The 24,480-nt window shown below is 44.3% G+C and overlaps 1 protein-coding gene across 1 annotated transcript; it reads right to left on the bottom strand.

The window, feature by feature from the left end:
- Positions 1-9,743: 9,743 nt before the first annotated feature.
- Positions 9,744-18,891, bottom strand: MTRES1 (mitochondrial transcription rescue factor 1). Its single transcript, XM_079939476.1, has 4 exons — positions 18,574-18,891; positions 15,773-16,254; positions 14,073-14,145; positions 9,744-10,072 (listed from the first exon to the last, which is right to left on the bottom strand). Exons 2-4 carry the CDS (start codon positions 16,240-16,242, stop codon positions 9,893-9,895), a joined length of 723 nt encoding a protein of 240 aa, XP_079795602.1. The 5' UTR covers positions 16,243-16,254; positions 18,574-18,891; the 3' UTR covers positions 9,744-9,892.
- Positions 18,892-24,480: the final 5,589 nt, after the last annotated feature.

The raw sequence follows: 24,480 nt of genomic DNA, 5'->3' as shown, positions 1-24,480 counted from the left end.
AAGTGACGGTGGGGCCTTAAATTATAGGGAGTCGTGTTTTTCAGAAGAGCTCCCAGTCTCTAAGCTCCTGCAATGGGTCAGGAATGTGCTAGGGGTGTGACGTACGTTATTTCATTTATTCCTCACGGAAACCCTGTGGGATAGATATTTGTATTCCCCATCTTACAGATGGGGATGCTTTCAGAGGTTAAGTAACTTGGTCAAGGTCACAATGCTGGCAGAGCTGGGAGCCTCTAACGATGGCCAGGCTGACTCCCCAGTTTGTGCTCTTGATTTCCACGCTGCCGCTTATGTAGCTGTGTGGACTAAATCTGTTCGTCTGTCTGCCTGGTGGTTCCCGGCTGTTTAACTTGGGGTTTTGCTGACTGTCCACAGTCGCTGAGCTCCTGGATCCACCCCAGTCAGAGTATCTGACTCAGGAAACCTCTCAATGCCACAGGAAATAGAACAAGGCATGCAGTTAAGAATCATCTCTGCCTCTAAAGGAAGTTCATTCATTTAGCAAAAATATTTGTAACCTCTACTATCTCCTGGGCACCGTTTCATGATTCTAGCAAGCCTTGTTCGTTGGTAGGTACGAAGCCTGTTTGAGCTTGGAGAGAAGGGTCTGATGGTAAACAGTATAAAACATGATGCCTCTTGCCTTCGGTTGATTTTCAAGATGCATGTGGGTATAAGCAGGTTGAGGACATCGGCTCTGCCCAGGTGCAGACGGCTGAGGCCGTGGCAGGAGGACAGGGTCAGGCTTTGGCCTGAGGTACACCTGCCGGAGTGCAGGTTCCTGAGTCTCCTGTCTCTCACAGGCTGAAACACAGTTGCTAGGTATCCTGCTCTTTCTGACGTGAGGTATTAAACCCAAGTCTCCCCATTGTATCTGACCAGCTGATATCGCAGTGCAGGCACGGTGCCAGGCATGACAAGGCATATCCTTCAGCATATGGTGACGGCTGCCTTGTCTTCAGGTAATTAATACTGATTGCTTGAGTCCAAAGAATTGGCTGCTATTATTGTAGCCTCACCTTAGATTTATCTGTCTCAGAATCAAGAGTTAAGGGATTTCCCCTACAATCCTAAAGAAAATTCCCTACACATTCTGTGGGGAAGTATCTAATATAAGCAGCCCCTCTGAGTGGGACTCCAGAAATGGGCTTTACCAGTCCAGACTTCTAAACAGAAATTGCCCATTTTAGATACTTGCTGTTCTACTCTGACTGCAATCAGTCTTTGGGCCTTCACTTGTCTGGCCTGGGGAAGGTTCCTCCAACTTTAAGGATAAAGTCCTAGGATCGAAGGTCCATTGGATACAGTTGACATCTCCACAAGGGAATCAAGAAGTGCATTGTGAGTGACCCATGTCCTCAGGATCTTGCAAAATTGTTGACTTTCACCATCCATCTTTTGACATACCTGGTCTGTTAACTAATAACGAACAAAAAAATCTTAAAACAAGAACGGGCCATCAAGCGTGTCTTTGAGAGGACGGGAGAGTGGCCGTCTCAGAAAGCTGTGTCCAATTTCAGAGCCCTCAGAGAAATGCCAAGCACAGACTGGTTGTAGCAGCTACCAAAAGGCAGAAGCACAGGCTGTGGAGAGAACTTACGAAGAGTGTATGTCAAACTAACTGTATCTCTTTATACTCATAATTAGACTGGCAAAAATTAGAAAGCTGGGTCATGCCAGGGGCTGGGTGAGGCTATGAGTCTATAGGTACTTTGGGTATTGCTGGTGGGAGGGCAGCCTGGTGCAGCCATCCTGGAGAGAAAGCAGCACTGTGTTTTTTGTGGTGAGGGGAGTTGGGTGGGAGAATGTCACTGGGAGAGTGGGTGGGCAAAATGTGGTGGATGTACTTCAGTATTTATTAGGCAGCAGTGAGAAGCAATGGATTAGATGTGCCTAGAGCGCCATGGATGGGCTTAGTGAAGAAAGTAAGATACAAAATGAGATATATAGTAATGTCATTTATGAAATTTAAAATATATTTTATTTTATTTATAATATAATAATTATAATATATAAATATATTTATAATATGTGCACAGAACAACAAAACATTTTATAAGACTGCATACCAGCAAAAAGATACACATTAAGCACATTAGAATGGTTAGCTAAAGTAAGGGGGGAGGACATGTGGAACGATGTGAGAACAAGAAAAGAGAAAAGATAACTTGAAAGAAGAACTTGGAGGGTGGGTGCTGGTGCCCCGGCATCTCCCAGTGGAAACTCTTGTGGGTGCACCTCCCTATTCCACCCAGGGGTGTGCTGGTAAATGTGTGACAACTGGCTCTCCAAGGGAAAAATCCATTCTGTTTCACGGTGCTTGCTGATTTCCAAGGTGAAAATCCTGCTACCGTGGCTCATCTTAAGCCACCCATATGACTCAGAAGCCATTTGGGCGATGCTCACATTCTGCTCTATGGAGTCTGCTCGATGGAGTTTCTAATTTCTCAAGATGGTCAGTAAGCCGACTGATAACCCTGGCAGTAACTTTTAATTTTTTTTATTTTTATTTTATTGGAGTATAGTTGATTTACAATGTTGTGTTAGTTTCAGGTGTACAGCAAAGTGATTGTTATACATATACATATATTCACTCCTTTTTAGATTCTTTTCTAAGTTATCCCAGAATATTCAGTAGAGTTCCCTGTGCTATACAGTAGGTCCTTGTTGGTTATCTATCTAATTCTGACAGTAACTTTTTGAAAGCCAAAATACATACGACCAAGATAAGGCAGGACTTCCGTAGAGTGTCTCTTTACTTGCCTCGTATACATTGCACACCCTTTAAGAAAGTTCACAGAATATACACCACCTCTCCAAAGGAAATCTGTTTTGTTTTTAGTTTCTTGAAAAATGGTAGTTTCTATTCCCTCAATCATTATTGACCAAATAAACTATGACCTAAGAATTTTCCCCCAAATGTCTACTTTTCTCCCCAAAATGCTAAAAAAATAATGAAACTATTGCCTAGCCGTCTATATAATTTTCCATGGAACATAGTAAATGCTATTTGGCAGAGAAATGCAATTAGCGTCACACTGCCCAGGGGAGAGCTATTTCTTTGAAGGGATTAACCATTACTGGTAAAAGGATTGGATAGGCCTCTACGGCAGCAGTCCCCAACTTTTTGGCACCAGGGACTGGTTTCATGGAAGACAAATTTTCCACGGCCAGGGGGGTGGGTGTTGGGTTCATGTGGCAGTGTGAGCTATGGGGAGCAATGGGGAGCGGCAGATGAAGTTTCGCTTGTTCGCCCGCCACTCACCTCCTACTGTGCGGCCCAGTTCCTAATAGACCTCAGACTGGTACCAGTCCGCAGCCCAGGGGTTGGGGACCCCTGCTCTACAAAAATAGTCATAACTTTAAATTGTTCATCCTTAAAAACTGCAAACATACACTAGAAGCATTTTCAGACTTTCCTGGGAAAGCCAGATATTTTTTATTTTTATTATTTTTTTAATTGAAGTATAGTTGATTTACAATATTGTGTTAGTTTCAGTTGTACAGCAAAGTGATCCAAATATATATATATATGTATATATACATATATATACCCACACACATATATATGTATACGTTTTTCAGATTCTTTTCCATTATATAAGATATTGAATGTATTTCCTTGTGCTATGCAGTAAATCCTTGTTGTTTATCTATTTTATGTGTAGTAGATTGTATCTGTTAATCCCATACTCCGAATTTGCCCCTCCTCTCCTTTGGTAACCATAAATTTGTTTTCTATGTCTGTGAGTCTGTTTCTGTTTTGTAAATAAGTTCATTTGTATTATTTTTTAGATTCCACATATAAGTGATATCATATGTCTTTCTCTTACTTCACTTAGTATGATGATAATCTCTGTGTCCATCCATGTTGCTGCAAATGGCAATATTTCATTCTTTTTTTATGGCTGAATCTTATTCCATTGTATATATATATACCACTTCTTTATCCATTCATCTGTCAATGGGCACTTGGGTTGTTTCCATGTCTTGGCTATTGTAAATAGTGCTGCAATAAACATTGGGGTGCATGCATCTTTTCAAATAGTGTTTTCTCTGGATATATGTCCAGGAGTGGGATTTCTGGATCATATGGCAACTCTATTATTAGTTTTTTGAGGAAGCTCCATACCGTTTTCCATAGTGGCTGCACCAACTTACATTCCCACACCAACAGTGTAGGTGGGTTCCCTTTTCTCCGCACCCTATCCAGCATTTATTGTTTATGGACTTTTTTTTTTTAAAGAATATATTTTATTCTTTATTTATTGGCTGCATTGGGTCTTCGTTGCTGTGTGCAGGCTTCCTCTAGTTGCGGCGAGTGGGGGCTACTCTTCATCACAGTGCACGGGCTTCTCATTGTGGTGACTTCTGTTGTTGCGGAGCACGGGCTCTAGGCACGCGGGCTTCAGTAGTTGTGGCACACAGGCTTAGTTGCTCTGTGGCATGTGGGATCTACCCAGACCAGGGCTCGAACCCGTGTGCTCTGCATTGGCAGGAGGATTCTTAACCACTGTGCCACCAGGGAAGCCCTGTTTATGGACTTTTTAATGATGGCCATTCTGACCTGTATGAGGTGGTACCTCACTGTAGTTTTGATTCACATTTCTATAATTAGCGATGTTGAGCATCTTTTCATGTGCCTGTTGGCCATCTGTGCGTCTTCTTTAGAGAAATGTCTATTTAGGTCTGCTCATTTTTTGATTGCATTGTTTTGTTTTTGTTATTGAGTTGTATGAGCTGTTTGTATATTTTGGAAATTAAGCCCTTGTTGGTCACATCATTTACAAATATTTTCTCCCAGTCTGTAGGTTGTCTTTTCCTTTTTTGTTTATGGTTTCCTTTGTTGTGCAAAAGCTTGTAAGTTTGGGGACTTCCCGGACTTCCCTGGTGGCGCAGTGGTTAAGAATCTGCCTGCCAATGCAGGGGACACAGGTTTGAACCCTGGTCCAGGAAGATTCCACATGCCGCAGAGCAACTGAGCCCATGCGCCACAACTACTGAGCCTGCGCTCTAGAGCCCGCATGCCACAACTACTGAAACCCACGTGCCTAGAGCCCATGTTCCACAACAAGAGAAGCCACCGCAATAAGAAGCCCACACACCACATCAAAGAGTAGCCCCTACTCGCTGCAACTAGAGAAAGCCTGTGTGCAGCAACAAAGACCCAATGCAGCCAAAAATAAATTAATTTTTTAAAAAAGTTTGGGGGCTTCCCTGGTGGTCCAGTGGCTAAGACTCCACACTCCCAATGCAGGGGGCCTGGGTTCGATCCCTGGTCAGGGAAATAGATCCCACATGCTGCAACTAAGAGTTCACATGCTGCAACTAAAGATCCTGCACACCTCAACGAAGATCCCGCATGCAGCAGCAAAGAGCCAGCGCAGCCAAATAAATAAATAAATATATATTTTAAAAAACCCTTATAAGTTTGATTAGGCCCCATTTATTTTTGCTTTTATTTTTTTTTAAATAGATTTATTTTATTTATTTATTTATTGGCTGCGTCAGGTCTTCCGTGGCTGTCCACGGGCTTTCTCTAGTTGCCAAGGGCTTCTCATTGCAGTGGCTTCTCTTGTTGCGGAGCACAGGCTCCAGGCGCACAGGCTTCAGTAGCTGTGGCACACAGGCTTAGTTGCTCCACAGCATGTGGGATCTTCCCGGACCAGGGCTTGAACCCGTGTCCCCTGCATTGGCAGGCGGATTCTTAACCACTGCGCCACCAGGGAAGCCCCTGCTTTTATTTCTATAGCCTTGGTAAACTGACCTAAGAAAACGTTGGTATGACTTATGTCAAAGAATGTTTTGCCTATGTTACCTTCTAGGAGTTTTATGGTGTCATGTCTTGTATTTTTAAGCCATTCCAAGTTTATTTTTGTGTATGGTGTGAGGGTGTGTCCTAACTTCATTGATTTACATGCGGCTATCCAACTTTCCCAACACCACTTGCCGAAGAGACTGTCTTTTCTCCATCGTATATTCTTGCCTCTTTTAAGATTGACCATAAGTGTGTGTTTATTTCTAGGCTCTCTATTCTGTACATTGATCTATATGTGTTTTTGTGCCAATACCACACTGTTTTGATTACTGTAAGTTTCTAGTACCGTCTGAAGTAAGGATTATGCCTTCAGCTTCATTCTTTTTCCTCAGGATTGCTTTTGTAGTTCTACATAAATTTTAGGATTATTTGTCCTAGTTCTGTGAAAAATGTCATGGGTAATTTGATATGGATTGCATTCAGTCTGTAGATTGCTTTGGGTAGTATGGCCATTTTAACAATATTAATTTAACAATATTAATCCTTCCAATCCAAGAACATGGGATATCTTTTCATTTCCTTGAATCATCTTCAATTTCCTTTACCAATGTGTTATAGTTCTCAGCGTATAAGTCTTTAATCTCTTTGGTTAGGTTTATTCCTAGGTATTTGTGGTTTTTTGTTTTTTAATTTTATTTATTTTTGGCTGCGTTGGGTCTTCATTGCTGTGCACAGACTTTCTCTAGTTGCGGCAAGTGGGGGCTACTCTTTGTTGTGGTGCACGGGCTTCTCACTGTGGTGGCCTCTCTTGCTGCGGAGCACAGGCTCTAGGCACGCAGGCTTCAGTACTTGTGCCTCGTGGGCTCTAGAGCACAGGCTCGGGAGTTGTGGCTCACAGGCTTAGTTGCTCCGCAGCATGTGGGATCTTCCCGGACCAGGCCTCAAACCCGTGTCCCCTGCACTGGCAGGCGGATTCTTAACCACTGCGCCACCAGGGAAGCCCCTAGGTATTTGGGTTTTTTTGTGGTTTTTTTTGTTTGTTTTTTGTGGGGTTTTTTTTGCGGTATGCGGGCCTCTCACTGTTGTGGCCTCTTCCGTTGCGGAGCACAGGCTCCAGACGCACAGGCTCAGCGGCCATGGCTCACAGGCCCAGCCGCTCCGCGGCATATGGGATCTTCCCAGAACGGGGCACGAACCCGTGTTCCCTGCATCAGCAGGCGGACTCTCAACCACTGCGTGTTTTTGTTTTTCTTTTGAAGTGATTTTAAATGAGATTTTTTTTTTTAACTTTCTGATATTTCATTGTTAGTGTAAAGAAATGCAACAGGTTTCTGTATATTAGTCTTATATCCTGCTATCTTGTTGAATTCATTTATCAGTTCTAATAGTTTTTGTGTGAAGTCTCAGGGTATTCTGTATAGAGAGTATCATGTCATCTGCATATAATAACAGTTTTACCTCTTCCCTTCCGATTTGGATATCTTTTATTACTTTTTTGTCTGATTGCTGTGAAAGCCAGACCTATTGAAAGAAAGAATTCTTGTCACCCCACTAGAGCAGGGCATCTCAGCCTCAGTAGCACTGACATGTAAGGTCTGATCATTCTGTGTCGTGGGGACTATCTGTACACTGTAGGATGTTTAGCGGCATCACCTGTCTCTACCCATTTGACGCCCATCCCACCCCCTCCCCCTCAGTTGTGACAGACAAAAATATCTCCAGACATTGCCAAATGTCCCCAGGGGGGTAAAATCATGCCAGGTTGAGAAGCACTGAATTAGAAACATCCAAATCTTTTAAGTTTTTCATCATGTTGGTCACATGTTCACTGCGGAGGCCTTGCCAGGATGGCATTTATAAAGCGGCTATCACAGAGTGAGCTGCAAGAGTTCCATAAATCTTTATGAATTGCTTTTGTTTCTGCTGTTTCATAAATATGTTCTAAATCCCTTGTGCTGTAGACAACTATGAGAGATCAGATTTTGCCATGTGGTATGACCAAACCAACAGTCTCCACCATCAGACGTCTTTTTGCTTATTTTGATTTTTAAAAACAGAGAAGCCTGTAATGGGTCAAATCCCACCAGCTAAGGTGAGGTACTTAATTACCAACAGAGCTTCCAACAGCCTTTCAAATGGGCCTTCCTGCTTTCTAGCTACTATCAACTCATCTTGCCTCACACAACACATTTTAACTCTTCTGAAGACTGAACTCAACAAGGTAAGGAAATTAGTATCCTGATCCCTTCCTGACCAGTGAAGAAGCTGAAGCTCAGAGAGGTTAAGGCCAGAATATAACCAAGGTAACCAAACTTGCTAAGGGCAAGATAGAGCCTAAAAACGAGGACCCCTGACATATATCACCAGGTCATGCTGCCCCTCACCATGCAAGACTTAGTTGGCTTTCTATTACTTTCCAAAGAGCAATCAAGAGAAGGGAGGGAGAGAGGGTGGCAGGGAAGGAGAGATAGAAAGGCACAGAGAGGTGAAGAAAATGAGAAAAAGCATCATCATTACTATAATCTCCTAAATTAAAACTCATAATTAACTCGTGTTGAAATTAATTATACTATTTTCACTGATGTAAAAGCCTAATTAACAAGTGGTAAAATAGAAAAATTCCTTCTGTTACACTGCACAGTATATATTATTGCTTCCCGAGAGCTGATTTAAGCTTTCAAATAAAAATCAATTTTCCTGAGTTCCTCTGAAATCTGAGCTGGTAAGACTTCGAGACTCATGTGACCAAACATCTCACTGTTTTGGGCTACAGAAGTTTCCCTTCTGTATCAGTTAACCTGAATTCTCAAGAATTCCTGGAGGGCAAATAAAAGGACCCAGACATAGTCGGTCTTTATGACACAACAGAGTCTAATAAGTCTATTTGAGCCAACCCTTCCAGTGCTAGCACACTGCTCCTGGGAATCTACAAACCAATTTATTTATGCAGATGCCCTTTTCTTAGATGATGTGTATTATGTGTGTGTCCTTTCTATTACTACTCTGTTTTTTTAGTCCCTTTTATAACACTTTGTTGAGAATTAGAATAATTAGTCTCTGATTCTTTATTCTCTTTACTGATAAAATCTGTGTATTTTCTACTTTCACCTGAAAAGTAAACCATCGCTTAAATCAGGGCGGGTCATCACTTTCTTTCTGTAGGTCAATGTAAATATTTTATGCTTCGTGGGCTACATAAGGTCTCTGCCATATGTTCCTTTCTCTTTTTTTAAAACAACCCTTTAAAAATGTAAAAGCCGGGCTTCCCTGGTGGTGCAGTGGTTGAGAGTCCGCCTGCCGATGCAGGGGACACAGGTTCGTGCCCCAGTCTGGGAAGATACCGCATGCCGCAGAGCGGCTGGGCCCGTGAGCCATGGCCACTGAGCCTGCGCGTCCGGAGCCTGTGCTCCGCAGCGGGAGAGGCCACAGCGGTGAGAGGCCCACGTACCACAAAAAAAATAAAAATAAAAATGTAAAAGCCATTCCTAATTTGCATGCCATACAAAAGGCCTCCAGCTGCCTTAGTCTATCAACCCCATGCCCTAAACAATTAATTTTAAATGGGCCCTAACTAGCCCATTTGGAATCAGTTGGAACAACTTTACTATCCAGACTTCTGGAGACAAACTGAAGGGAACTAAGGCCAACATGTTGGTAATTCAGAAAGGCCAGTGGATAAAGGGGTCTCCCAGTGCTGCTCCCCTAAGGAGATAAAGGGGACCTTGACTTGGCTTGGTTTTGCCTTAAGAAGCCTGAACCCAGGGAAGCTGGTTGACAGGGATAAAACTGAAATGACACTAAGAACAAGGCCAATTTATTTTGCACTGCCTCCTGAGGTAGTTAACGTGGGAAACAGCAGGCTGGTCATGAACACCCTCTCTGGGCTTAGTTCATTCAGCACATGTCTCACTCATGCTCACGAGGTCAAACTGTGGACAAATCAAGCCTGGGAGGGAAATCCAGGCCAAGGGAAGCGTCTATAGGAGCCGCGATACGAATGCTGACTTCCACAAAATTGGCTCAGGAGATTCCACAAATGGTAGGAGAACCTTATTTTAATAAAAACGTCCTCTTTTTAACCTGGCCCCTTCCCCCACCACTAGAAAGCAGCTTTATCGCTAAAAAGCAATCCATTTATTTGAGCGTACTTTTTTTAGGCAATTTTAACTGTTTCCACCGCCGTAACACCACTCTGTATTTCTCACTGCTGGTCTTCTCTTCAAACACTTTTTTCAGGAGAATCCTCATCACTGTCTCTGTTTCTGCTTCTCTATCCTCTCCAATTAGAAGATCCAATGTATCTCCCACTTTCACCTGAAAATTAAAAAGAAAACAGAACCTTCATTACATTTTGGGAAACTCGGCCAATGCAAACATCTCTCCTTTGAGTTTTCACTGGGCGACCACCACCCAGGGCACAGGTGACTCCTCTGTAATGGTCACTTCTCCCTAGTGCTTCCAGGTGAGAGGGCCCCCCCTCTCCGGGCAGATGCCTCAGAACCATGTGGCTCAGTAGGGGCCAGTGTCCCTCCTTCAGGCTGAGACAACTGGCTGCTCGTGGACAGGGCCTGTGTGGCTTCAGTTTTGTCTATTGCATGACTTCAGGAAACACTTGAATGGAAGCATTTATTTTGTAACAGTGGCAAAAGATGAAGCGGGGCACAACCTTAGAGATTATGAGCACAGTAATTACTACATGCACTGAGAAGACAATTTTCAGTGTAACACTTTCACTGATTTCAACACAGTTAAGCTACATCATTGGGGACAGGGCACAATTTGTTGGAAATCTGTCACAGTGGAACAACGGTCAGCTGCATCTCCTAAAGAAATCGAAGTAAATAAACTGCTTTCCAGCATTGGCTAGCGCCCGTGATGCCACATCAAGGAGACAGGACTCAACGCACAAGGATGGAATGCCACAGAAAAGAGGGTCGAGCTGGATGCTGACTTGGGTTAAAAGGGCTGAGGTCAAACCCATTTTTGTCCAGATGGGAGCTTTGGGTTGAGCGAGTGCAGGACATGCCCTGGGGGCAGTCACATCAGTGCTGCCACGGTGCAAACAGCCCATGAGACACCTGGTCCTGGCAGCTCAGGATCCCAGGGGATCTGCCCAGCAACTCAGGAAGGGGATAAACTGACCCAGGTGCCACATGCTTCTACTAGAACACAAGCCAGGATGACCAGAGGCCGTCTCAGACCATTCACCACCGCTTCCAAGCCAAGGATGGGGGCAGTGGTGAAGCGATGGACAGAAAGACAGGGACAGACCTCCATGTGTGGGCCATGGACTCTAAGTGGGCACAGGTACCCATTCAAAAGCCTACTTGGGGGCTTCTGTTTAAGGAGCATGGTGCCAAATGCTTATGTTTGCCTCATTTGTCGATGAATGCCCTGAGGCAGTCTAACTTCACGCTGTTGGGATATCTGTACCTCACTAGGGCAAGCCACCCACTCAAGGCTTCCGTAGGCCCAATACTAAGTCTACAACGTGGGAATGCATGCCTGCTCACCATGATGCCACACTGGTCAATCCAGGCAGCTGGATGTAAAACTCACAGGGGCTAATTTTAAACCATTAACTCTCCCCTCTGGGCTGAGAAGCAGAGACTCAAACCACAGCGAGGCATGAAGACCACTTCTCCTTGTGGGTTTGAAGGCATCATCTGGGCTGGGCAGAGGGGGGAGTGGGGAGTTGCGGGGAGGGGCGGTCAGTCCTCCTGAAGTTCTGCTGGATTCAATTTTTATTTTTTACATGACCATTTGCCCAAACTGTGTAGACATTTAAAATCAATGTTCAGAAATACACGGCTTGGGAACTCTGCTTTACCTTTTTTGGCATAACTTTGTGTCATTAAAATTCATTTTTTAATAAGTAATATAAGCACATGATACAATACGTAAAAAAAAGGTATAAAAGGGTATACAGAGAAAAAGGCAACCCTTCTCATGTATCCTTTCGTGGATATACTATGTGTGATGTCTGCCCCTTAAGAGGAGAGTGGATCGTTCTGGTGGCTTTCTTCTAGGGCAGAGAATAGGGAAGCAATGTTTCTCCTTTACCCGGTGAATCCCAGGGAGAGGTGAGGTTAGGAAGGCTTCAGTCCCATATTTGGGCTCCATACACCCTCTATTTAGGTCAACAGTTACCCAGCACCCACAGCACTCTGGGCCCCATCTGGTGTGCAACTCACAGAAAAGCTCTGCTCAGCTGCAGGCAGCCAGGGTTAGAGCTGCAGCATCAGACAGGCGCCTGACCCTTCAGCCAGCAGCCAGGCTCAGGCCCCACGGAGCAGGCCACGGAAGGGGAGGTGTTCCTCATTCCCTGCAAAGCCCTGTCCCTTTTACCGTGGGAGACGGCACAGTAGGCACAAAGCAAAACTGGCTGGAATTAGGGGCTGTTCCAAGCATCTACATTTCCAATCTCCCCTTAGCTGCAGTTACTATGGCTACCAGGCCTCCTAGTAACAAGGCAGCCGAGTGTTAATGCTGGCCCCTTCCTTTGCTGACCCTCAGGAGAAATCTGGAAGGCAGCCAAGACAACAGAACACCCAAGGCAGAATGAAGAAGCAGCAATTAGACTGTAGTTAACAATATCTCAAAGCACAGGGAGAAAAATAGATTTATGGTGTCTGTAAATGAGGCCCTGGCAGAGACACTGTGCACCAAGAACAGATCTTGTCTTTGGAACACTGTGGCTGGTGAGAAGAGGGTTGGGCTACAAGCAGGAAAAAGCAATTAAGGGACAAGAAGGACCTGATCTCCAGGTGCATGTCTGGAGTGCTTGATTTCCTACAGCTCACTGAGCAAGGACTGACACCTGCATTCTGAACCTGTCAGGTCAGGTGCCATCAGAGGGATCTGGGCCTTGTGACTTGGCGGCCAAGACAAGCACTGGGGATCCCCCCTCCTGTCCACTCAGCTACAAGAACCACTCTGAGTCTGGGGAGCAGAGACTGAAGACAGCCTCAGTGCTCACCCAGGTCCGTGGCCAATGGCTCACACCCTCCCATGTCCCAGGGGTACAGGATGCAGCTCAGGTCCTCCAATCCCAGGAGTGTTTGAAATATGAAAGAAGCTAAAATAAAAACAACCTTCAAAAGTGTGTCTAACTTCCCTGGAACACTTATTCCCTGGACACTGACTAAGAGTTAGATTATGTCTGCCAATGCCTCATAGGTCTGTGTCTTCCAAACTTTTTAAGGGTCTCTGTCATATACTTTTTAAAATTGTTTTGTTAACTTTTACTATCATTATATTTTCCAATTACAAAAGTGAAACATACTCGTAAAAAATTCAGAAAATAAAATGCATGAAGAACATATAACCCACAGTGCCCCACTCAAAGATAAATACTAGTAGTATTAATATTTTAATTCTATATATGTATATATGTAACTTTTTACAAAAATTCATTTTTAAAAGAATATATATATCATTTATTATAACACTGGATACTAGAAATACATTTTCTTATAACACTTGTGGGTGATTCTTTCACTTAACAATAGTACTGATATGGAGCTGTCAGGAAGTATGAAACCTTCTTTTTGATGGCTGCCCTGCACACAGAGCAGTGTATCCAGCAGGTACTGGGGGTTGGGGGCTACTGCTGAGCTGAACAGAACTGCACATCTGCTCAGGTAACAGCAGGCCAAAGAAACCTCTACATGGATTTAGCCTGATTATTATGATTTCACGGGCCTAACATTAATGACTTAGAAGTTTAATAGATTTTTGCCAGTTCTGATAGTGACTTGTCTTAAAATTTTGTAAAGAAAGGGAAAGCTTCATCTCAAAGTCATTATGGCTGCAAAGAGCAAGTGGTCTGTGTAACTGAAGCTGTGTGACCAGGCCTGAGGGAGACCTTAGAGGGGGCAAGACAGACATACACGAGGAGCCACTGATGCTCCAAAGAAGGACCCCGGGGGAAACTGGGGGAGGCATTAACTGAGTACTGGAAGAACAACAAACAAAAATATCTGGCTGTCATAATATCTCACTGTGGGCTTTTCTGGGGGCGCAGTGGTTAAGAATCCGCCTGCCAATGCAGGGGACACGGGTTCGAGCCCTGATCTGGGAAGATCCCACACGCCGCAGAGCAACTAAGCCCGTGCGCCACAACTACTGAGCCCACGGGCCACAGCTACTGAAGCCTGCGCACCTAGAGCCCGTGCTCCGCAACAAGAGAAGCCAACACAATGAGACGCCCACGCACCTCTCCTAAGAGTAGCCCCCGCTCACTGCAACTAGAGAAAGCCCGCGCGCAGCAATGAAGACCCAACACAGCCAAAAAAACAACAACAAAACTCACCGTTCTGCTTTTCTTCCATAATTTTTCCCCGTTCAGCCTGAGTTCACCTTTGTAGAATGCATCTTCCACTTTGCTAAAAAAAGAAGAAAAAAATCAAAGTGCTTTAAAATAGAAATATATTCAAAACAATTATATAATTTTGAGAAAAGTACCAGCTGTTTGTAATGCTTATCCTGACAGTGACTGGCCTCCCCACAAAATCTCCATTCTGGGTGCTGGGAAAGTGAAAGTCAACTGCTTCCATATACATCTAAACAGGGAGACCAAAGGGCACTGCCGAGTACACGCTGGCTGCTGCAAAGACCTGCTAGCGCTAGCAGGCAGGTAACCAGCGCCCTGCTGGGGTTTCCAAGGGGGCTGGAACCCGCATCTAGCGCATTCAGGATGGGCCCGGTGCTCTCCACGTGACTCCCCCTACAGCAGTCACCTTAGAGGTGGTAGCGCCTGTGATTCACGACAGCCATAATGAGTGGGCACTCCCTTCCCTTCACGTGCTGTGAGAAAAACCAGGCACCCCATGTATGGTGAGGCTATTGAGAAACCCTCTGCTAATCTGCACTGAGGATGGGGAAGTGCCAATCCAGCAGCTGCTGATCTCTCTGAATTTGATCACTGGGACAACCAGACCAGGGCAGGATACAGACAAAAACGAGTGCCCTTTCGTTTTAGTGCTCTGACTCCAGGCGACTGACATCTGGGGTTCTCCTAATAAGAACAGCAGCAGTTACAACTGTGAGAGAGGGAGAGGCCCCTCGTGAGCCTGCCAGATTTCAGAGAACATTCAAGTCCCGACCAGGGTGCCTGTGGGTTCAGAGTTAAAAACTGAACTATGCCTTTAAATCAGAACATAAAGATACAAATTACACAAGGGAATCTTTCTTAATTTATTATTCATACCACAGTTCTTATCTTGCATGCAGTATGCACACAATGATTGCTAAAGGAATGAATGAACAATGAGGATCACTATTCTTATACAATTAGTCTAGCAGAGAAGGAATGAGAATATTAAAGAAATCTTGAAAGTTACACTTAGTGTCTCTATGCACTATGTATGAACACACGTAGTATTTTCATCATCATAGCTAACATACCGAGTACCCACTATGTGCCACACACTGTTATAAATGCTTTAGGTAGATAGACAGACTCATTTAATCCTAGCCACCACCTTCTAAAGCTGGTTCTATTACCCCCATTTTACAGATGAGGAAACTGCACAGAGATTTTAAGTAACTTGTCCAAGGTCACACACAACCCAGGATTGAAACCCCAGTAGTCTGGCTACAAAGCCTGCAGTCTTAACCACTATGTTATACTGCTTCTGTTGATTCTAAGAGGTACCTTCTCACTGTAGCGTTTGTGAAACCCAGGTGCATTCTATGCTTGCTATATACATCTAACATGGTGATTCCTTTTTTCCCCAAGAAGCTGTTTTTACATCAATGGTTCATCTTACAAAGTTGATTGTGTCTTAGAATCAAGGAAATATGCCATGTGGGACTTGCAGGCAGTCACTTGACTTCTTTGGGAATTAGTTTTCTCATCTATAGAATGAAATAATTGGAACAGATTACCTATAAGATCCTTTCACATCTATGGTTACTCTTCACCATAATATAAGCCACGTAATTGGTAATGCTGCTTTAAAATAACCAACAAGCGGACAAGCGATTTTGTATTAAAACGCATATACTTACTTTCTCCCGATATCTAGGCCTGTCTTCAGGATAACATCATATCGGAAAGACTGCACTACTTTGTCCAGGTCCTTATGGTCTCTGACCGCACTGGGGTCGTCCTCTGGCTCCTCTTCCTGCTCACTCATCTCATGATGCTCACTCTCTTCATCAGAGTCCCCTTCATCTTCCACTTTTTGCAGAGTCTTTTTAGTGGATTTTTTAGAGCTTACATTACTTTTGAGTCTTATGGAAAATGGGAAAATATATTCTTGAGATATTAAAAGCCCTGAGAGTCTCAGTGAGAAAATGTTATGGAAAAATGTTTTATAATTTGAAGCATTTAACTTGGTATTAGACAAATATAAGTATCGATTCCAGGAAGCACAGTGTTTATGTGAAGGTGTCCCTCGTAGCGCTCCGCAGAGCCCAATCCAGGCATCTGGCTTTCTTAAAACGCTGCTGGGCAATCTGATGCTAGTCATAGCCATGGCTCATACGACCTGAAACAGACAATAATTCAGTTTTACTTCCCAAGTGTGCTATCCTGGCATTCTTACAACATAAACCATACACACCATGAACACTTTACATCTAGTACTGTACTTATGCTTCCTCCTACAAAAGGCCATGTTGGTCCACATGTACCAAGGGCCATGCACACTGTACTAGGTGAGTCTTCCGGCTGTAATTAACGTGCTGACCTCACAGGGTGGTCGTGAAGGTTGAATTAGACACTAATACGTATGAAAACACTGGTTCTACTCTTCTCACTCCCCCAAATTAGCTTGGGTACTGACTGCTACTGAAAAATATTAACAATAGTTCTCAATGATTTTTTTTTCTTTTTGGCTGTGCCATGCAGCTTGCAGGGATCTCAGTTCCCCCACCAGGGATTAAACCCAGGCCACAGCAGAAATCCTAACCACTAGGCCACCAGGGAACTCCCTCAATGATTTATTTTAAAAAGGAAAATCTCAGGACAAGAAAGACTACTTACTGACATACATTACATCCTTACAATATTGACTTTGCAGAAGATACCAGATCATGACTTCATGAAAGCCAGTGAGTCTCTAAACTTTATTTCAATCTCCAACTCCAGCAAATCAGAGCTAGGAATGAGCAAACTGTACAGATCTGCATTTCACCTCCTTTCACATCTTCTTCCCACTGTTTAACAGAGGCAGTAGCTAGCAGAGAAAGAAGGGGCCTGGAGACCCACAAACTAGGTAATTGTTTCCTGAGGCAGAGGTGCTGACATGCCACATGTCCTGTGTGCTCCACTGGGAGGACTCTTGGAAGACTGCACCTGGTTCCCTCCAGACTTTGCCCCATGCATCTTCTACCTTGCATGTTGTATCCTTTTGCTGTAGTAAATCATAGCCATGACCCACAGCTGAGTCCTGTTGAGTCTTCCTAGTGAAATCAATGAACCTAGGGGTGGTCTTGGGAACCCTGACAAAATATCCAACTGCCTGTTCGACATCTCCATTTGGGTGCATAACAGGCACCTCAAACTTAATTGGCCCAGAAACAAACTCCTGATATATCTCTAAGCCCAAATCTGCTCTACCTGTGGCCTTCCCCATCTCAGTTAATGGTAACTCCACCCTTCTAGTTCCTGAGAACCAAGGCTTCCAGTCACTCTTGACTCTTCTCTTTCCCCCGTACTCAGATCCATAATGTCAGGAAATCATGTGGCTTATCTCCAAAACATGTCCAGTATCCCATGACTTCTCACCATTCCCACTGTTACCACAGATTCAGGCCACCATCTATCACCAGGATTACTACAAAGGCTCCATTACAGTGTGTTCTCCATAGAGCAGTCAGAGTGAGTCTTTTAAAAAGTAATTTATATCATGTCACTCCTTCCCTCACAACCTTATAAAAGCACAGAGAAAAGCAAAATCCCTCCCTTGGCCTACAGTCCCTGTGTGATCTATCCCCTTCATTTCCGCTCTGACCTCATCTCCTGCCTCTCTCACCCATGCTCACTCAGCTCCTTCCTGAGGATCCTCATACACAACAGGCACACTTCTGGGTAGATCCTTTGTTCCAGCTGCCCAGAACACTCTTAGCCCAGATAACTGCATGGACAAATCACCTTCACCTCAATGAGGTCTACTCATTCCAACTCCATTTAACAGGTGTCTTGTCCTCCAAATCTCCCCTTGCCCCGTTCTACTTTCTTTTGCAATAGCACTTATCTGCTATGTTATATAATTTACTGCTCAATCCCAAGTGCCCAGAATAGTGCCTGACACATGGTAAGTGCTTAATTAAATACTGTGAAAGTAGGTCAAAAAAACGGTGCATTAGAATGAAGAACAATGATGGGGCTGGGCTGATGGGTAAGAGGCTAGATCTCCAAGGGCCTTCCCTATCAAAGCTTGGACTTACCCAGAACGCATGAGAACTATAGCAAGACCTTAAGTAGTGAAGTGATCTGATAGGAGTGCTTTTTAAAAGATTTCTTTGGCGACGGCGTGGATGTAAGGGGAGTATCACGGAAGGAGGCCTGAAGGTTTAGAGTGAAATCTTCAGGAGAGACATAAAATCGGTGAACTAACCGAAGGCTGTAAGAAAAGCAACGACTGGAATGTAGAGGCAACGCTGTCCTTGACCTGCGGGACATTTGAAATCCCTCCATGTTCCTAGGCCTATTAACTACTCCGTATGGAAAACCTGATTTAACTGCTTTTAGTTCAACTGCAAGCAAAAATCTTCTCTTCTTTTGGAGACCTCAGAGGCTGACCAAGTGCTGAGACAAGGTCATGTTCCCCTCGCTCCCTCCCTACCCCCGTCGGGCTGCGCACCTTCCCGGGTCCTCAAGGTCAAGGGAAACTGGACACCAGAGTCCTCGAGCTCGCGGTCTGCGTCTGCAGCCAACAGGAACGGCCGGGCCCAGGGCAAGACGGCCTCGGCCCGCCGGGTTCGCAAGGCCCCTAAGAATTCCCGGATCCACGGGGCGTCCCGAGCTGGCCCGGCTGAGGCAGGACGCCAGAGACTCACGCGGAGACCTGGCAGGAGCGCGGGAGGGGGACTGGAGCTCGCCCTGCCCGTATTTCCCATGTGCTTGCAACAGAAACGGGAGCGAACAGGGGCCACCGCACGCCGGGCAGGGGCGCAGTTACCTGTACGTCACCGCCTCTCCCCCCTCCCCGCCCCGCCCCCCCACCCCATGGCTTCGCCGAGCGCCGGACTCCACACCCCGCCCTGCCCTTGCCCCTCCCCTTCCGCCGGCGCCGGCGCCGGCGCGGTGAGAGCAGGCTGGGCGGTGCGCACTGGCACGGCGGCGATGGCAGCGGCACAGCGACCCCTGCTGGAAGCCGCGCCTCGGAGGACTGCGCCAGGAGGGCTGCTGAGAGAGGACAGGGCCAGCTCTGAGCTGAGCGGGAAGCGCACGCTGAGTGATTGATTCCACATTGTTGAAGAAAGCTTTTCTTTTTAATTAATTAAGTAGGACTTCCCTAGTGGCACAGTGGTTAAGAATCTGCCTGCCAGTGAGGGGACAAGGGTTTGATCCCTGCTTGGGGAAGATTCCACAAGCCGCAGAGCAACTAAACCCGTGTGCCACAAGTACTGAGTCCGTGTGCCGCAACTACTGAGCCCACGCGCCTAGAGCCTGTGCTCCACAAGAGGAGCCACCACAATGAGAAGCCCACGCACCGCAACGGAGTAGCCCCTGCTCGCCACAGCTGGAGAAAGCCTGCAGGCAGCAACGAAGACCCAATGCAGCCAAAAATAAAATAAATAATTAAGTAATTTATTTTTCATTGAAGTATAGTTGATGTATAATATTATATAAATTACAGGTGTACAATATACTGAGTCACAATTTTTAAAAGTTATACTCCATATTTGCTATATTCCCATTTTGTATAATATATCCATGTAGCTTATTTTATACCTAATAGTTTGTACCTCTTAATCCTCTATCTCTATATTGACCCTTCTTCTTTCCTCTCCCCACTGGTAGCAGCTAGTTTGTTCTCTACATCTGTGAGTCAGCTTCTTTTTTGTTATATTCACTAGCTGGTGTGTTTTTTAGATTCCATATGTAAATGATATCATACAATATTTGTCTTTCTCTGTCTGACTTATTTCACTTAGAATAATGCCCTCCAAGTCCATCCTCCAAGTTGGACACTTAGGTTGCTTCCCTATCTTGACAACTGTGAATACTGTTGCTGTGAACATTGGGGTACATGTTATCTTTTCAAATTAGTGTTTTTGCATTTTTTCGGAAATATACCCAGGAGTAGAATTGCAGGGTCATATGGTAGTTCTATTTTTAGTTTTTTGAGAAACCTCAATACAGTTTTCCACAGTGGCTGCATCAATTTACATCCCACCAACAGTGTACAAGTGTTCCCTCTTCTCCAGTCCTTGCTAACATTTGTTATTTGTGTTCTTTTTGATGATAGTCATTCTGACAGGTCTGAGGTAATATCGCATTGTGGGTTTTTTTTTTTTTAACATCTTTATTGGAGTATAATTGCTTTACAATGGTGTGTTAGTTTCTGCTTTATAACAAAGTGAATCAGTTATACATATACATATATCCCCATATCTCCTCCCTCTTGCGGCTCTCATTGTGATTTTAATTTGCATATCTCTGATGATTCATGATGTCGAGTATATTTGCATGTGTCTGTTGGCCATATGCGTTTCCTCTTTGGAAAAATGTGTGTTCAGTTCTTCTGCCCATTTTTAACAGCTATCTTTTTTTTTTACTAAATTTTTAATTTTATTTATTTTTATTTTTGGCTGCTTTGGGTCTTCGTTGCCGCGTGCAGGCTTTCTCTAGTTGCGGCGAACGGGGGCTACACTTCGTTGCGGTGCGTGGGCTTCTCATTGCAGTGGCTTCTCTTTGTTGTGGAGCATGGGATCTAGGCGCGCGGGCTTCAGTACTTGTGGCATTTGGGCTCCGTAGTTGTGCCTTGTGGGCTTTAGAACGCACGCTCAGTAGCTGTGGCACATGGGCTTAGTTGCTCCACGGCATGTGGGATCCTCCTGGTCGTTAAATCTGTACTACAGATTTAATATATTGTTAAATCTGCCAAGAATAGGAGTTAATCATTATTATTATAAACTGACAAGATTGCTGTATGGTTATAGGTGATTATGGAAGGAGATAAAAGAATACAGTGGGGCTTCCCTGGCGGTGCAGTGGTTGAGAGTCCACCTGCCGATGCAGGGGACACGGGTTTCGTGCCCCGGTCCGGGAAGATCCCACATGCCGCGGAGCGGCTGGGCCCGTGAGCCATGGCCGCTGAGCCTGCGCGTCCGGAGCCTGTGCTCCACAACGGGAGAGGCCACAACAGTGAGAGGCCTACATACCACAAAAAAAAAAAAAAAAAAAAGAATACAGTGCTATTGGATTACATAAAATCAACTTAGTCACTGGCCTTTAAAACAAAATAAACATTTCATTAGATGAATCAAGTTGATTTTTAACTTTAAAATGCTAATTAATATAAAAAACTGCTGTGAAATTAAGAAGTGATATGTGTGTATACACATATTTGTGATTTTTAATTTTTTCACAGAAACCTGCCCCTGCTGTAGTACATTGTAGCGATTGTAGTTCTGACTGGTTTAGACCACCTAGTGGACTAAATTTTTACTCCATCAACAGGGCTGCTGCACTGGGTCAGACCAAAAGACACTGAGAATTGAAATCAGAGTTGAGCCTACAAGTCTGGGCTCCAGCTTTTAATTTTATTTATTTATTTAAATGAAGTTCAATTTTTTTTTAATTAATTAATTTTATTTTTGTCTGCATTGGGTCTTCGTTGTTGCACGCGGGCTTTTTCAAGTTGCAGCGAGAGGGGGCTACTCTTCCTTGCTGTGTGCAGGCTTCTCATTGCAGTGGCTTCTCTTGTTGCAGAGCATGGGCTCTAGGTGCGTGGGCTTCAGTAGTTGTGGCTCATGGGCTAAGTAGTTGTGGCTTGCGGGCTCTAGAGCGCAGACTCAGTAGCTGTGGTGCACGGGCTTAGTTGCTCCGCAGCATGTGGGATCTTCCCAGACCAGGGCTCGAACCTGTGTCCCCTGCATTGGCAGGCAGATTCTTAACCACTGCGCCACCAGGGAAGTCCCTGGGCTCCAGCTTTTAATTTAGCTCAAATATTTAATTTTACATAAAGTGATGAGTAAATCAGAGCACTTTTCATTGGGGCCTGTAGGTGACTTTAACATTGTATTTTAATGCAGGAGGAGCAGCCTTACTTTCCATACTCTCAACATTGTTATAGGCTTTACTTTCTTTTATTTTCTCTTACAATTTACTACTTATTTATTTGTTTCCTTGTTTAAATGAAGAAAAATTACCTGGGGAAGAAAGTTCTTTCCACTGCCTCACTGATCACAAACCTCAAGGTTAGCTAATCACCAAAGAAAGATATTTTAAGCGTGATCAGTTCCAAAGCCCCCTCCCTCCACTCTGACCCCCACCCTCTCTCACCTTCTCAAGGCGTTTACTCTTTAGAGTCTCCTCCTTCCTGAATCTTTCTCACTCTTCCGTATCATTCCTGCCAGCACACAAACACAACATGTTAACGAGTTCTGATTATGTCATGTATAGCTAAGATATATTTAAAATTTAAAAAATTTAATAGAAATAATGTAGTGATACTTTTTTCAGTCCACTTTATTTTTGAGATTCTTTCCATGTTTATACATATATTCTGGCTCCTTTATACAATTCATATATAAATTATTCCCAGTTGTTTCCTTCCTAAAGTTTCTTTCAAACATCGCAGCAATTTACTTATGGAGGTATCATCCTTTGAAACTTTCTCTAGGGTGTTTACTTAGAATAGGAATCTCTGGGGACTTCCCTGGTGGTCCAGTGGGTAAGACTTCGAGCTCCCAATGCAGGGAACCTGGGTTCGATTCCTGGTCGGGAAACTAGGTCCCGCATGCATGCTGCAACTAAGACCCCATGTGCCGCAACTAAGACCTGGTGCAGCCAAAATAAATAAATAAATAAATATTTTTAAAAAGAAAAAAAAGAATAGGAATCTCTGGGTCCAAAAGTAATTATATTTTCTTCAATCTTACTAAAAAATGGCCTAATTTTACTAATTTACATTTGCACAAGCTCATGAACATAATATTTTCCCCCATTCTTCATTTATTCATTCATTCATTCATTCATTTTTGGCTGTGTTGGGTCTTTGTTGCTGCACGTGGGCTTTCTCTAGTTGCGGTGAGTGGGGGCTGCTCTTCGTTACGGTGCGCGGGCTTCTCATTGTGGTGGCTTCTCTTGCTGTGGAGCACGGTCTCTAGGCTTGTGGGCTCCAGTAGTTGTGGCACACAGGCTCAGTAGTTGTGGCGCATGGCCTTAGTTGCTCTGCAGCATGTGGGATCTTCCCGGACCAGGGCTCGAACCCATGTCCCCTGCATTGGCAGGCGGATTCTTAACCACTGTGCCACCAGGGAAGCCCCCCCCCCATTCTTCTTAATAGTTCATGTTATCAGATTTTTAAGTATTATCAGTCTCATGGATGAAAAATGGTACCTTGTTTTAATTTGTAAACTTTCCCTGATTGGTAGTAAGATTGAATATCTTTTTATGTATTTGATGGCTCTTCAGGTTTCTCTTCCTTTATTTGCCAGTTTATATCCTTTGCCCGCTTTTCTTTGTAATAGTTGTCTTTTCCTTTTGCCTGTCCCGAAGGTAAATGCCAGTACCACTACGTATGGGCGTGCATAACTCTAGGAACTCACTCATACTCATCTGCAGCGCCATTCAAATTAACTGCAGTGGAGATGGCACCCCTGGGGTTGTGCAGTGTAGTGGCCATAGTACCCATGCTTCTGATCTGGGTCTATGATGCCTTTGCTTTCTTTAACAATAGCTTTTTAGGGAGTTCCCTGGTGGTCTAGTGGTTAAGACTCTGTGCTTCCACTGCAGGCGGCCCAGGTTCAATCCCTAGTCAGGGTAGTAAGATCCCACAAGCCTGTGGTGTGGCCAAAAAAATTAAAAATTAAAAAAAATTTTTTTAAATTAAAAAGTCACATGCATGTGTTTCTCTAAACAATGTATTGGCAAGTTTTGTTCTTAAAATTTACATAAATTGTGTCATACTAAATGTCACACGTATGATGGCTATATGTCATCAACATACTATATGTTTATGACTTGTGCTTTCACTCAACATTAGGTTTCTATGTTAACAAACGAAACTTGAGTCCGCTTGCCTGAAGTGCAGCAAAGCCAATCTACTGACACCAGGTTGTGATGAAGGAAAATACAGTGTTTATTGCAGGGCACCAAGCAAGGGAGTGGGAGACAAGCCTCAGATACACTCCAATTTGGTTTTTGAGTTTGGGATGTTTAAAGGGAAAGAACAAAGAAGTTGGGGTTAATCATCTTGTGACACCTCTGTGACTATTTTTTCTTTTGGCCATGCCGCAAGCCTTGTGAGATCTCAGTTCCCCAACCAGGGATTGAACCCAAGCCACGGCAGTGAAAGGGCCAAGTCCTAACCACTGAACTGCCAGGGAATTCCCTCTGTGACATTTCTTAAATTATAGTTCTGAGAGTCAGGATGTCTCTGGTTTATGATTCTCTGGTCAGGTGGTCCATGGCTCAGGGATCTGTGAGCTCATCTTACCCTCGAGAAACAATGTGCGTCGATGTGTTTATGACAATATCTATGCTAGCAATTTTAGTACATTAAGGATGCTCTTGGGACTTCCCTGGTGGCACAGTG

The sequence above is a fragment of the Stenella coeruleoalba genome, assembly GCF_951394435.1.
Source record: "Stenella coeruleoalba genome assembly, chromosome: 12".
Taxonomy (NCBI): domain Eukaryota; kingdom Metazoa; phylum Chordata; class Mammalia; order Artiodactyla; family Delphinidae; genus Stenella; species Stenella coeruleoalba.
This window is presented reverse-complemented; position numbering and strand designations above follow the sequence as displayed.

Bases quoted from the DNA above. Each gene is read 5' to 3' on its own strand.
- MTRES1 (XM_079939476.1), bottom strand. From the start codon at position 16,242: ATGGCTATGACTAGCATCAGATTGCCCAGCAGCGTTTTAAGAAAGCCA. The intron at 14,146-15,772 runs GTAAGTATATGC...TTCTTTTTTTAG, and splicing joins GGCCTAGATATCGGGAGAAA to CAAAGTGGAAGATGCATTCT. The intron at 10,073-14,072 runs GTGAGTTTTGTT...TTTAATTTTCAG, and splicing joins TATGGAAGAAAAGCAGAACG to GTGAAAGTGGGAGATACATT.